We start from the raw sequence: 16,014 nt of genomic DNA on the forward strand, positions 1-16,014 counted from the left end.
ACAGCACTAACACTCCCGAGTTCAGACAAAGCACAGCAATAACACTCCCGAGTTCAGATAAAGCACAGCGCTAACACTCCCGAGTTCAGATAAAGCACAGCGCTAACACTCCCGAGTTCAGACAATGCACAGTGCTAACACTCCCGAGTTCAGACAAAGCACAGCACTAACACTCCCGAGTTCAGATAAAGCACAGCGCTAACACTCCCGAGTTCAGACAATGCACAGTGCTAACACTCCCGAGTTCAGACAAAGCACAGCACTAACACTCCCGAGTTCAGATAAAGCACAGCTCTAACACTCCCGAGTTCAGATAAAGCACAGCGCTAACACTCCCTAGTTCAGACAAAGCACAGCACTAACACTCCCGAGTTCAGATAAAGCACAGCGCTAACACTCCCGAGTTCAGATAAAGCACAGCACTAACACTCCCGAGTTCAGATAAAGCACAGCGCTAACACTCCCGAGTTCAGATAAAGCACAGCACTAACACTCCCGAGTTCAGATAAAGCACAGCGCTAACACTCCCATGTTCAGATAAAGCACAGCACTAACACTCCCTAGTTCAGACAATGCACAGCGCTAACACTCCCGAGTTCAGATAAAGCACAGCACTAACACTCCCGAGTTCAGACAAAGCACAGCGCTAACACTCCCGAGTTCAGACAAAGCACAGCGCTAACACTCCCATGTTCAGATAAAGCACAGCACTAACACTCCCGAGTTCAGATAAAGCACAGTGCTAACACTCCCGAGTTCAGATAAAGCACAGCACTAACACTCCCATGTTCAGACAAAGCACAGCGCTAACACTCCCGAGTTCAGACAAAGGACAGCACTAACACTCCCATGTTCAGACAAAGCACAGCACGAACACTCCCGAGTTCAGACAAAGCACAGCGCTAACACTCCCGAGTTCAGACAATGCACAGCGCTAACACTCCCGAGTTCAGATAAAGCACAGCACGAACACTCCCGAGTTCAGACAATGCACAGCACGAACACTCCCGAGTTCAGACAATGCACAGCGCTAACACTCCCGAGTTCAGATAAAGCACAGCACGAACACTCCCGAGTTCAGACAAAGCACAGCACTAACACACCCGAGTTCAGACAATGCACAGCACGAACACTCCCGAGTTCAGACAAAGCACAGCGCTAACACTCCCATGTTCAGATAAAGCACAGCGCTAACACTCCCGAGTTCAGACAAAGCACAGCACTAACACTCCCGAGTTCAGACAAAGCACAGCACTAACACTCCCGAGTTCAGATAAAGCACAGCGCTAACACTCCCGAGTTCAGATAAAGCACAGCGCTAACACTCCCGAGTTCAGACAATGCACAGTGCTAACACTCCCGAGTTCAGACAAAGCACAGCACTAACACTCCCGAGTTCAGATAAAGCACAGCGCTAACACTCCCGAGTTCAGACAATGCACAGTGCTAACACTCCCGAGTTCAGACAAAGCACAGCACTAACACTCCCGAGTTCAGATAAAGCACAGCTCTAACACTCCCGAGTTCAGATAAAGCACAGCGCTAACACTCCCTAGTTCAGACAAAGCACAGCACTAACACTCCCGAGTTCAGATAAAGCACAGCGCTAACACTCCCGAGTTCAGATAAAGCACAGCACTAACACTCCCGAGTTCAGATAAAGCACAGCGCTAACACTCCCGAGTTCAGATAAAGCACAGCACTAACACTCCCGAGTTCAGATAAAGCACAGCGCTAACACTCCCATGTTCAGATAAAGCACAGCACTAACACTCCCTAGTTCAGACAATGCACAGCGCTAACACTCCCGAGTTCAGATAAAGCACAGCACTAACACTCCCGAGTTCAGACAAAGCACAGCGCTAACACTCCCGAGTTCAGACAAAGCACAGCGCTAACACTCCCATGTTCAGATAAAGCACAGCACTAACACTCCCGAGTTCAGATAAAGCACAGTGCTAACACTCCCGAGTTCAGATAAAGCACAGCGCTCACACTCCCGAGTTCAGACAAAGCACAGCGCTAACACTCCCGAGTTCAGACAAAGCACAGCACTAACACTCCCATGTTCAGACAAAGCACAGCACGAACACTCCCGAGTTCAGACAAAGCACAGCGCTAACACTCCCGAGTTCAGACAATGCACAGCGCTAACACTCCCGAGTTCAGATAAAGCACAGCACGAACACTCCCGAGTTCAGACAATGCACAGCACGAACACTCCCGAGTTCAGACAATGCACAGCGCTAACACTCCCGAGTTCAGATAAAGCACAGCACGAACACTCCCGAGTTCAGACAAAGCACAGCACTAACACACCCGAGTTCAGACAATGCACAGCACGAACACTCCCGAGTTCAGACAAAGCACAGCGCTAACACTCCCATGTTCAGATAAAGCACAGCGCTAACACTCCCGAGTTCAGATGAAGCACAGCACTAACACTCCCGAGTTCAGATAAAGCACAGCACTAACACTCCCGAGTTCAGACAAAGCACAGCACTAACACTCCCGAGTTCAGATAAAGCACAGCGCTAACACTCCCGAGTTCAGACAAAGCACAGCGCTAACACTCCCGAGTTCAGATAAAGCACAGCGCTAACACTCCCGAGTTCAGACAATGCACAGCGCTAACACTCCCGAGTTCAGATAAAGCACAGCGCTAACACTCCCGAGTTCAGATAAAGCACAGCTCTAACACTCCCATGTTCAGATAAAGCACAGCGCTAACACTCCCGAGTTCAGACAATGCCCAGCGCTAACACTCCCGAGTTCAGATAAAGCACAGCGCTAACATTCCCGAGTTCAGACAATGCACAGCACTAACACTCCCGAGTTCAGACAATGCACAGTGCTAACACTCCCGAGTTCAGACAAAGCACAGTGCTAACATTCCCGAGCTCAGACAATGCACAGCACTAACATTGCCGAGTGCAGACAATGCACAGTGCTAACACTCCCGAGTTATGGCTAACAAAAGAAATTAAGGATAGTATTAGATCCAAAGAGGAGTCATATAAAGGTGCCAGAAAAAGTAGCAAGCCTGAAGATTGGGAGCAGTTTAAAATTCAATGCACAGCACTAACATTCCCGAGTTCAGACAATGCACAGCGCTAACACTCCCGAGTTCAGACAAAGCACAGCACGAACACTCCCGAGTTCAGACAAAGCACAGCGCTAACACTCCCATGTTCAGATAAAGCACAGCGCTAACACTCCCGAGTTCAGATGAAGCACAGCACTAACACTCCCGAGTTCAGATAAAGCACAGCACTAACACTCCCGAGTTCAGACAAAGCACAGCACTAACACTCCCGAGTTCAGATAAAGCACAGCGCTAACACTCCCGAGTTCAGACAAAGCACAGCGCTAACACTCCCGAGTTCAGATAAAGCACAGCGCTAACACTCCCGAGTTCAGACAATGCACAGCGCTAACACTCCCGAGTTCAGATAAAGCACAGCGCTAACACTCCCGAGTTCAGATAAAGCACAGCTCTAACACTCCCATGTTCAGATAAAGCACAGCGCTAACACTCCCGAGTTCAGACAATGCCCAGCGCTAACACTCCCGAGTTCAGATAAAGCACAGCGCTAACATTCCCGAGTTCAGACAATGCACAGCACTAACACTCCCGAGTTCAGACAATGCACAGTGCTAACACTCCCGAGTTCAGACAAAGCACAGTGCTAACATTCCCGAGCTCAGACAATGCACAGCACTAACATTGCCGAGTGCAGACAATGCACAGTGCTAACACTCCCGAGTTATGGCTAACAAAAGAAATTAAGGATAGTATTAGATCCAAAGAGGAGTCATATAAAGGTGCCAGAAAAAGTAGCAAGCCTGAAGATTGGGAGCAGTTTAAAATTCAATGCACAGCACTAACATTCCCGAGTTCAGACAATGCACAGCGCTAACACTCCCGAGTTCAGACAAAGCACAGCACTAACACTCCCGAGTTCAGACAAAGCACAGCACTAACAGTCCTGAGTTCAGACAAAGCACAGAGCAGAATGGGCTAAAGGTAAGTCAGAATTTTTCAGAAACAGTGAAGAATAGAATACAGATGTTTGTTCCTTTAAGGCTAGAAATGTGCTATTTCTCTGCATTCTTGAAATGACTGATGGGTTTTCTAAGAGGTCAGATTGCAGATGGGAACCTTGAGTTTGTTTGACTGACGGGTCAATTAACAAGTTGGAGAGAGCATGGAGTCAGTCTGTATTATTTTTACCTTCCTATTCTATCGATAGAACCTAGAGCGAATAACTCCTAAGTTTGCTTCGGGTTTTGAAGGGCCCATTCACGCAGGAGCCTCCCAAACCCAACTTGAGCTGATGGGGATTTGTTTGGTAGTGACATGAAATCAAGATGCATGTGAACAAAGCATGACAGGTAAACCATGAGATTAACATTACAATTCCTGTGAAGGTGTCTCCCACTGGTGTTGTCGAGAAACGTAACACCTAAGTGTGGACACATCAACTTTGAAACCCAACATACAAAATATTTAATTATGACTTTTCATTGGAGCATGTAACCTAAGTAAATATATATACATATATATACACATACATATATAGATTCTGGGCATCTTATTTCACAAGGTTAAGAGATCTGACTTACACTCAGTAAATGTTAGTGATATGAAGCAGATAAGGTGTGAGGGGTCAATCAGAAACACTCGGCCAGTTAAAAGCAGAATGATTTTACAAACATAATAATTTTATTTATGGAAGCAGGCACCTTGTTTCTTACTTGCTGTAGTTTTATTTCGCAAGTTAAAGGTTCTCATTCTCTGTACAATAATGAAAAATGGACCGCAATTAAAATGTTTGTGTCAGTCTTCAATGGGGAATTGGGGAGGGGGGCGGGGGAAGGTGCCAGTTTGTGTTTACATATATGGGAGAGACTGAGGTTTTCTGGCTTAGGCGACTCCTGGATGGTAGTCAGGACAGAAAGGATAGCAATTAGTGTCACTTCTGATTGGTAATGTGTCTGTAGCTAATGTTACACGAGTGACTCCCTGCAAATGATCTTCTATTTGTTAATATTAATGCCTGGACCACCAGCAGGTCCAGGAAACTCCAGTCTCCCTGTGAGAGGCTATTTTGTTGAAACAAATACTGATAATATGTTAATAATGGTACTCAAATCGAATGGGCAGCTTTCCTACTTTAATATGAACCCTGCATAACAAAAATACTTGAAAACAATTTGAATTAAAAATAAAACATGTTGAAGAATTTAACTGTATTTTTCTTTAATTAATCTAATTTTTCTGTATATTTTCCTTGAAGTATTTAATCCTAAGACATTTTGTTTACCTTGCTTCTTCCTTGTGGCTCACATGGTTCATTTTGAGAGTGGCACTAACTTTCCAAACACTGGGCTTTTGAATGGTTAAAAGTTGACTTCAAATTCCATTTATTTCAGCCAATTAGAAACCGAAGCACTGAAGGTTGTCACTGGTGAATTTCGGATACATGAAAAGGTGGCAGGGTTTCCAATGGACCGGTAAGCTCAGTGATGGTCCAGAGAGCAGGATTGTGGCAGGGGTGTGTAAACTCAGCCATGACACACTAAAGGTTAAGTGGTTGAATTTCCGTGACGGTTCTCCCAATCGTCAGGCGGAAGATCCACAGAAACCCCCGGAATAACGGGGTAAACTTAAGACATTTTACCAACAGCATCTTCACCGAGATCATGAACGAATGTGGGGACTCGTGAGAGTTCCACCACCTCTCCCTGAGGGGCTTGGTTTATACAAGGGCTTAATTAAAGCTAGAATAATTAACAACAGCCTTATGTTTCTTGTTTTAGAACCAATTAACCGTCCAATTTACAACTTCAACTTTGATCTCCTGACTTCTCGATTTAGTCGTAACATTCATGTGAGGGATTTATCAAATATCTTCTGAAAAATTAAGATATGACACGAAAATCCAATGCTTTAGCCTCATTCATTCCTTTTGCTATGCTCAAAAAATTCCTATAATAGAAGCTGGCTTTTATACACCCATGTTGGCTTATTATTTATTGCATGTCTTTACCTTGCTTTCTTTATATTCGATTTCAATATTTCTCACACTACATGAGAGTAAAATTTCTATGGGAAGAAGGGGTACCTAATCTCCCGCCATTACTGCCATTTATCTCAATTCTCTGGGGTTTCTGACGACATTCCGCGGAAGTTACAGCGGGAGATCAAGAAAACCACTGCGGAAATTACTGCCGCAGATATCAAACCTTGTCATTCAACATTAAATCAGTAAGTTCTTCTCCTATGGATTCTCTGCCATCTGTTCTCCTGTTTTCAACATTTAATAAGTATAATTTTAAAAAGATGAAGAAGGAATTCAAACTTGTACTGTTTACCTGCACTTTTTCAAAGCTCGAGATACAACTTTGCTTTGGGAAGTTTGTGAGGCATCGGACAATTGATAAAACACTTGCATTTAGAAAACTGAACATCTGTTTCATTAACATCTGAATCTAGGTGAGATGCTAATTAAACTCTCAGTGAGGTTTTCCCTCTATTCAGTCTATGCACCTTCACAGAGTAATAATTAACGTACTCTTGAGATTTACCCAAATATAAATTATGTACAAAGTTTGAAATTCCCTCCTGTCCCATACATCTATATGAATCAGCAGCTAGTTGGTCTGTCTACACTTCCAAGTTCTGATACCCACATATTTACTATTAAGAGTTTTCTGAGGGTATCAATTAACAACAGCTCGGCCTATATGTGGCCCACTTTTTAAAGGGCAGAATAATGATCAAGTGCCATTTCTTGCTTCTTCCCTGCTACCTCTTCCTGATGATAACTGCTTGTCTAACTAACCAAAGATGATATTAGTCGTGTGGTAGAGGGTAAAAGTGACTCAGCTATTGTTGAGTTTGTTGGTCTTGCCAATTGTAGGAAAGCCAACTTTACGTTATGTATTCAGGTAAGATGGGGAGGCATTTGCTGAAAGGTCATCTATCCATCCAATCAATGAACGAGTGCTAACACAAGGTTAGGCTTTCATTTGTTGCACCAGGATCAAGCAATCCACATAAAATGCAATGTATTTTACTATAAACTTTGCATCTTCATTCTTCATATGTGAACTCTGACAGCGAGTGCCCACAGACCACCCAATCACCACCGTGTCACAGCTGAGCCTGACTCCCCCCTTCCCACCTGATGCCCACTGATTTTTTAAAAATTCATTCTCGGGGATGTGGGCATCGCTGGCCATCCTGAGTTGCCCTTGAGAAGGTGGTGGTGAGCCGCCGTCTTCTTGAACCGCTGCAGTCCATGTGGTGAAGGTACTCCCACAGTGCTGTTAGGTAGGGATTTCCAGGGTTTTGACCCAGCAACGATGAAGAAGTGGCGACACATGTCCAAGACGGGGTGTTGTGTGACTTGGAGGGAAACTTGGAGGTGATGGTATTCCCATTGCTGCCCTTGTCCTTCTAGGTGGTGGAGGTCGCTGGTTGGGGAGGTGCTGTTGAAGAAGCCTTGATGATTGAGCCATTCGGAGCAGTAAGGTCCCAGTTTCAACTCCCAATAGATACTGATTCAGCTAATCTCAGCCCATGAAGGTAATTGTGAGTCTATAATTGACCTTGACAATGCTGGGTTAAGGAGGAAGAAAATCAGAGACTGAGGGTAATTTTAACCTTACTCGCCCGGTGGGAAACTAATGCGTTCAGATCGGCCGCCCATTTTATACGTCATGTTCCTGCTTCTTATCACTATTCAATAACCTGGTCTGGGAAGTGCACACCTGTGAGCAACAGGTGAGAACAGGAACAGGCCTAGCTGTGATGTCTCCATAATCAAATAGCGTACTGATGCTCACTGTATAAGTTTACATCTAAAGAATGGCCCACTTGACCAGCTGGGGCTCATGGAACAGTTCCTCAAAAAGAGTCAATACCTTCAGAACAGTCATGGAGCGATGAAGAGATCGGATCCAAATACATTTGGATCTTCCAAACCACCTTTGTTTGCACTTTTTGTCCAGAAACTCATTATTGCAATCATTACTGGCAAAATAAAAATTAAAGCTGCATGGCACGCAGCTTACACATGAATACAATTATTTAGGTGAGATACAGCAAGTTGTCATACAGAATACAAAGAGAACCACAAGCCATGAGATAAAATTAATACATCCTGTTGGTCGACTGGGGAAACAAATTGGCAGTTTTGGATTTTATCGTGTTCGTTTTCCACTAATGAAGACATTAATTGATGAGGATGTACGTTCTACGTATAATATTTACAGCCACTTGTGTGTTCCACATTTGTGACGTTTAACATTTGTAAGGACCCTTTTACTTAAAGCTTAAGATTGGCTAGATGTTATGTTGCAATTGATGCAAGTTAACAACACTCATGGCTGCTTTTACCTGGTAATGCCTGGGTGAACAGTTAAACAGCAAACATAACCAACCAAGTATAGTATCAGTGCTGTCAGGTGCTCTATGACCACTGCTTTGCTGGAATGTTGCCACTTGCCTGTTATTACAATTGGAGATGTAGGATGAGTGGATTTATCCCATCTTGGCTATAATCAAACATTGATTTCTATAAAATGGAAACAATTACCAGCCACTTTGCAGGAAAACGCAAAGGCAATGATGTCATCGAAAGCCCAGGTGTAGTCTGGGTGAGGAGGATGGAATGCCAGATTTTTCGTGGCTTTCCTGCGCAGGTCAATGAGGAACGTTGAATGCACCATAGGAACTGGATAACAACCCACACGATTCCACTCCCGGATTGGAAGGTAATCAGGAGTCCTCTTGTAGTATCCCTGGACAGAAATAGAAAACAGAAATGAACTCTGATTGAAGAAAAGGAACAAAATGATCACTACTGAGGTGTAACGGTGTCAATGTTACTCCTTCGCTGGTAATTTCATGCTGGCGTAAGAGTGGAGTGAGTCCAGTACAAAGCTTGGTATGCCTTAGTCCGTGGGGTTAATACTGGTTTCAAATGGTTTTGTATGGATTATATTGTGGGGTAGTTTGGCTGTTAAAGCTATAAAAAAAATGCATCATGACACACATACACATGAGATTTAGAATCATACATGTAACCTGTAAATCTTGCAAAATCTGACACTCTAAAAACAGTCACGAATATAGGCCTATGATATGTAATCGCACAGAAGGGGTAGTGGTCATAAGCCTGTCATACATTAAGCTGCAGGTCTACTCAACATTTTCCCATTTGCATTAGTGGAAGGTCTTGCAAAAATTCCCACCCACAGCATACAGCAGCTTTCAATCCCTTGGAGAAGCAACAGAAAGTATTAACCAGGAGTGGTGCTGAGGAAGGGAACAAGGGGTCCCCTTGAAAGGTGGAGCTGGGATTGGCACTGATTTTCATTCACAAATGTAGACTGGTAAAACGCTGCCTGTCCAGATGAAGGGTGAATGGTTGGCATGTATGTTATAATAATAAATCTCATGTTTTGCAAGTGTCTTACCTCAAAGAGAAAGGATCTGCTGGGAAATGTAATTAAAGAGGAGCAGTATTGGTTTTATCATGTTCTTGTTCATCAACAACTTAGAATAAACAAAGGTTACAAAATGTTGGGTGTGTATGAACCATCTGTTGAGTGACTAACTTGCTGAGGAACGACAAGTAACTTCATAGGAATGTGATACGAGGGACTGGGTGATGCAATGAGTTAGCATGCCACCCTTTCACTTCTAGAACCTGGATTCAAGTTCAACCCAGACTGATGGAATGAATGTCTCTCTTTGTTGGTTGTAAGGTTCAAAGTGAAATGAACTTGTGCAGTCTCAACCCAGTTCCTAGTGAGTGAGAGATTATGATTAATTATCACTATGATCAACAATTGACTTGAGAAGGGACAAGAGTAACTGGTGCGGGAAACGAAAATATATTTTTGGTGCAGTCAAGGGTGCTCGTCTGAGTTAAGGCACATTGTTGGGTCAGGCTAAAGGTTAGTTTTACATTTCACCTAAGCTTTGTTGTACCTGAGCTGGAGATGTAGATGCTGACATTATAACCACGGTTGCTGGTTGCACTGGCATAAAATGGGTGGCTAGGAGAGGAAAATGGGCAGAAGTCCCACGCTGCCGGATGGAACCAACGGCAGTGGGTGCCTCCCTCGTTTAGGTGGGTGCTTCATTTCAAAATTACTTTGAGGGGGAGGGGGGGTGGATGTCTATCCCGAACACTATTTCCCAAGCTTCTTTCATACAGGGTATCAGATGGGCACGATGCCCATGTAAAATGGGTGTAAAGGGTTACTAGACAGAAGTGCACTGGAAGTCATGGAAAGGACACAGTAAATAATATTAAGGTAAATGTATTTCAGCCTATTCTTGAACCATTTGATTTTACTTTTTTTGTGTTTTTTCCTCATGTCACTTGGGTTCTCTTGAGCCTTTGTGCCTCTTGTTTTACCTTAATTTTTACCCCCATGACTGGCACCAATGGGATTCCCAATGGGAACCCCCCACCATCTGATATATTTGGAAGACGAGGAGGAGGGATGCCAGGCAGGTCAGGCTGCACAAGAGATACTCTGTGCCCTCCAGCAGGTGTCCAGATCTGCAGACAGCGATACACATATCTCACTTAGGCAGATGATTAGTAATGATGGAGGCTCCTCCTTCCAAAGGAAGCTGGAACAGCAGAGTGAGTGACACCATTAAGACTGTATGAATGCCTGATTAACTGTAATATTGGAGGCTTCCTCAGAAGCAGCCCAATCATAGTAATTCATGCTTTCAATGACAGTCAAAGACCATGAGGCCCGTGTAACGTGATTGGCTTTGGCACACCTACTCGGCAGTGAACATGGGAAACTCTCTTCTCAGGGTCTGGGTCAACAGAGGCAGATTGGCTGCAAGGACACTTGGAGTTACTGTGCTGGCACATCGAGTGACAGTAATGGACAGCTATGGTCCGAAACTTGGCTACACTTCTTAGCAGGCATGTTGCAACGTTGACATAAGGGATGGTGCCATGCAGTGGTGTAGAGGGCCAACCTCCTAGCAACCACCTCAAGTAAAGAAAGAAAGTAATTCCAGGGGCAAAGTAAAAGGGAAGACCAAAGAGGAACTGATATTAGTCTGCTGGTTCCTCTGAATGAGTCACATTTCCCAAATTTTGACTCTGTCCCCGAGTACCACTGATCCGAGCCTTTATTTAAGAAAAGAAAGAACTTTCACAACCCCAGTTTTAGAATTGGATAGCCAGGCAGTGAAGGACTGATCACTTTTAATTGCTTACAAACTTTATTTGCTTGGATTCACAAGCCCGTACCCTCTCCCCAAGCCTATTCCCGTATCTATGGGAGCCAGAGAGTTCCCAATGCACCTGAACCTAATCATTCATCAACTGATGTAATTCATTTATATACAATTAACGCCCAGGATGTCCCAAAGGGCTTCACAGCCAGTGAAGTACTTTTGAAACGTAGTCACTGTTGTAACATAGAGAAACGCAGTAGCCAATTTGAGCACCTCAAATAGCAGGTCCCACAAATAACAATGTGACAATGACCAGATAATCTGTTTTGTTTTACTGATGTTGGTTGAGGGATAAATATTGTCCAGGACACCGGGGAGAACTCCTATGCTCGTCTTCAAAATAGTACCACGGGATCTTTTATGTCCGCCTGAGAGGGCAGATGGGGCCTCAGTTGAATGTCTCATCTGAAAGGCGGCACCTCTGACAGTGCAGCACTCCCTCAGTACTGCACTGGAGTGGTACAACCTTGGCTTTAGCAGCCGTCAAACAAGGGAGTTGGGAGCTGGGCTGCTCTTGTAAACTCGTGCCTGCACGTTCAGCTTCTTTTCACCTGTCTCTCCTTTGTCACTTGCCTCTTCGCCCTTAGGTTGCTTTTGGGTTGAAATGCCTTTTGAGGCTGTCCAAGGTCTTGGAGAGATTTTATTATACTTTTGTGACAGCCCCTTTCATTGCCTCAGAAGCAGCCCAATCATAGTAATTCATGCTTTCAATGACAGTCAAAGACCATGAGGCCCGTGTAACGTGATTGGCTTTGGCACACCTACTCGGCAGTGAACATGGGAAACTCTCTTCTCAGGGTCTGGGTCAACAGAGGCAGATTGGCTGCAAGGACACTTGGAGTTACTGTGCTGGCACATCGAGTGACAGTAATGGACAGCTATGGTCCGAAACTTGGCTACACTTCTTAGCAGGCATGTTGCAACGTTGACATAAGGGATGGTGCCATGCAGTGGTGTAGAGGGCCAACCTCCTAGCAACCACCTCAAGTAAAGTAAAGAAAGAAAGTCATTCCTTTAATAACATGTTCCCGACATCTGTCCAAATGTGCACCTGAAGTACTGACCTATGGAAATAGGGTGATAACAGCCTACTTCCTTTTCAGACAACTAAAACCCATCACAAACCAATCGGTTCTAATCTTTGTGAATAGAAGAAAACCTAAACTCAGATATCAAAAGTTTGATGAGCACAAAATTCAGTCAAATGCCTATTTTAAAAAACAATCTAGTGATGCGATTGCAGTAAATGAACTTATCAATTTGCAAAGCTCCCTACTCATTCTGTTTTACTACTTCTGTGGCACTTTTTTTTTGAAAATCCACAATAACTCATTTGAATTTGATAGCATTACATGGAGGAACATCGTCACCTAACATCAGCACCTTCCCCTATTCAAGAAGAGAGTGAGACAGAAAGCAGGTAACTATAGACCAGTTAGCCTAACATCTGTCATTGGGAAAATGCTAGAATCCATTATTGAGGAAGTAGTAACAGGACATTTGGAGACCCATAATACAATCAAGGAGAGTCAACATGGTTTTATGAAAGGGAAATCATGTCTGACAAATTTATTAGAGTTCTTTGAGGAAGTAACGGGCAGGATGGATAAAGGGGAACCAATGGATGCAGTATATTTGGATTTCCAAAAGGCATTCGATAAGGTGCCACATAAGATTACTGCACAAGATAAGAGCTCATAGTGTTGGGGGTAATACATTGGCAAGGTTAGAGGATTGGCGAACTAACAGAAAACAAAGAGTCGGGATAAAAGGGTCATTTTCAAAATGGCAATCTGTAACTAGTGGGGTGCCACAGGGCTCAGTGCTGGGGCCTCAACTATTTACAATATATATCAATAACTTGGATGAAGGAACAGAGTGTCTTGTGGCCAAATGTGCTGATGATACAAAGATAGGTGGAAAAGCAAGTTGCAATGAGGACACAAAGTGTCTGCAAAGGGATATTGACAGGTTAAGGGAATGGGCAAAAATTTGGCAGATGGAATTTAATGTGGGAAAATGTGAAGTCATCCACTTTGGAAGGAAAAATAAAAAAGCAAAATATTATTTGAATGGAGAAATATTACAAAATGCTGTGGTACAGAGGGATCTGGGTGTCCTCATACATGAAACACAAAAAGTCAACATACAGGTGCAGCAGGTAATCCGGAAGGCAAACGGAATATTGGCCTTTATTTCCAGGGGGATGGAGTATAAAAGCAGGGAAGTCATGCTACAACTGTACAGGGTGCTGGTGATTCCACACCTGGAGTTCTGCGTATAGTTCTGGTGCCCTTATTTAAGGAAGGACATACTTGCATTGGAGGTAGTTCAGAGAAGGTTCACTAGGTTGATTCCGGGAAACATACAAGATTCTGAGGGGACTCGATTGGGTAGATGCTGAGAGGATGTTACCCCTCATGGGGGAATCTAAAACTAGGGGGCATAGTCTCAGAATAAGGGGTCGCCCATTTAAGACAGAAATGAGGAGGAATTTCTTCTCCCAGAGGGCCGTGAATCTTTGGAATTCTTTATCCCACAAAGCTATGGAGGCTGAGTCATTGAATACATTCAAGGCTGAGTTAGACAAATTTTTGCTCACCAAGGGAGTCAAAGGACATGGGAAAAGGGCAAGAAAGTGGAGTTGAAGTAAAAATCAGATCAGCCATGATCTCATTAAATGGCGGAGCAGGCTCGAGGGGCCGAATGGCCTACTCCTGCTCCTATCTCTTATGGTCTTATAGTTCCTATTGTAAATAAAAAGAAAAAGGAACTGTAGGGCAGACTCTTGGTACCATTGTGAGGGATGTAGAGGAACAATCAATATAAAGATCAATAATTGGACAGAGACTGCTGTAAACTGACTTCTAAAGAACGTTCACATTTGGTGCTTTTATTTGCTCATTTGATTGGTCAGCTGGCAACATAGCAACAAAATTGATTCCCCAGGGTGATGGGGCGAAACCATTGAATAGAAACAAACCCTTATTACAGTAATTCGCCTGTCTGAAGACTAGCAGAGCTCAAGAGGGCTTGTGGAGATGAAGAAAACGCCCTTGTGCTCTCCTAGTCTTCAGGTAGAGGAAGAATAAACGCTATCAGACTATGCGAGAGATTTATTAAAAGTCAGGATTAAGCAGCGGTGAGTAGAACGGATTTCATTATATGGCATCATTTTTTTAAAAACAGAACCTATTTTAATCCTGGAAGTACCATAAAGAAAACAAAAATAACAAAATACGCCGTAGAAAAAATACTCTATTTTCACCCCCGGCTGGCCTGTGGTTGGTGTTGGCACCACTACACAGAGTATCAGAACACGGAACAGCTGCATCACTGTGTGCTTTTCAAGCTTAAAGATTCATTTTATTTTAACCTACGATCTATTTTTATTCTTGTTTTTTTAAACATAATTCTGAACCGTTTAGTGCAACTCTCAGATTGCCAGAGGGCATCCTGAATTAAGTGCAGTGCAGTCACGAGAATGAGACCATCACATTTATCAAGGTATCGGAGAGTTAAGAGCGGTAATTCCCATTGTCGCTGCACTGTCTGCAGCAGATCTGAGGGTTTGAGTCAAATCATAAAGCGCACTCCATTGTGTAGAAATCTCTAGCTGTGGGAACAACTAAAGAACTAGGTAAATCGTTGCACATTTATCCCCAGATAATTGCAACAATTTAAAAATGGCTGCTTTCCGGGAGGGATTTCTTTTGACTTTATGACGGGTACGGTGGTGTAGTGGTTATGCTACTGGACTAGTAATCCAGAGGCCCGGACTAACAATAATCCAGAGAACGCAAATTGATCCCACCGTGGCAGTTTTAGAATTTGAATTCTGTTTTAAAAATCTGGAAATAAAAAGTTGGTATCAGTAAAAGTGACCATGAAGCCTTTGCATTGTCATAAAAACCCAACGGGTTCACTAATGTCCTTTAGGGAAGGAAACCTGCCATCTTTACCTGGTCTGGTCTACATGTGACTCCAGTCCCACACCAGGTGGCTGACTCTTAACCGCCCTCAGAAGTGGCCTAGCGAGCCTCTCAGTCAGGGCAACTAGGGGGATGGGTAATAAAAGCCAGCCTTGCCAACGACGCCCACATCCCGAATGAAGAACAGAATACATAAACTGTCTGGGTTTAACAGCAAAGTAGCTTTTGTTTTCTATTTTGTCCGTAAAGAGTCCCTTGGTCGGGTACCGATCAGTTGGGTAGGCACTTCAGACGATATGTTGATATGTGTGAAGTTGCCCCTTGGAAAGAACATGCTATCATTATCCCTGCCAACTCAATTATCCAAAAATAAGATTTGTTTTTCAAAAGCTAACTGGGGCGCCAACTGTGTCCGAATCAACACCTCCCAGTTAAACCACGTGTCGGATGTTACTGCCAAATAAGGTGATTGCCACGCCATCATCTGCCACTGGGTCTTCGTTCTGATTCTTGATCGACATTTCTGTAGCCGGACGCTGCCTGAATCTGGGGATAAATGTGCAACGATTTCCCGAGTTCTTTAGTTGTTCCCACAGGTCCTTCACCTGTACGGGCTGCTGAGGTGAGGCAATACACTGTGAGTACAAAGGCCTGCACTGATATGAAAAGAACCTCAAAAATTCTTTTGAGGTTCTTTGAGTTCTGATGAAAGGTCATCGACCTGAAATGTTAACTCTGTTTCTCTCTCCACAGATGCTGCCTGACCTGCTGAGTGTTTCCAGCATTTTCTGT

The 16,014-nt window shown here is 43.8% G+C and overlaps 1 protein-coding gene across 1 annotated transcript in view; it reads right to left on the minus strand.

Annotated features, from left to right (window-relative positions):
* The window catches only part of LOC137325527 (procollagen galactosyltransferase 2-like), a 262,241-nt gene that overhangs the window by 57,698 nt on the left and 188,529 nt on the right, over positions 1 to 16,014 (minus strand). Inside the window, exon 5 of the mRNA XM_067990730.1 lies at positions 8,607 to 8,811. Within this exon, the coding sequence (XP_067846831.1) occupies positions 8,607 to 8,811 (205 nt within the window). The remainder of the gene's footprint in view (positions 1 to 8,606; positions 8,812 to 16,014) is intronic.

The sequence above is a fragment of the Heptranchias perlo genome, chromosome 9 (genome assembly GCF_035084215.1).
Source record: "Heptranchias perlo isolate sHepPer1 chromosome 9, sHepPer1.hap1, whole genome shotgun sequence".
NCBI classification, from domain to species: domain Eukaryota; kingdom Metazoa; phylum Chordata; class Chondrichthyes; order Hexanchiformes; family Hexanchidae; genus Heptranchias; species Heptranchias perlo.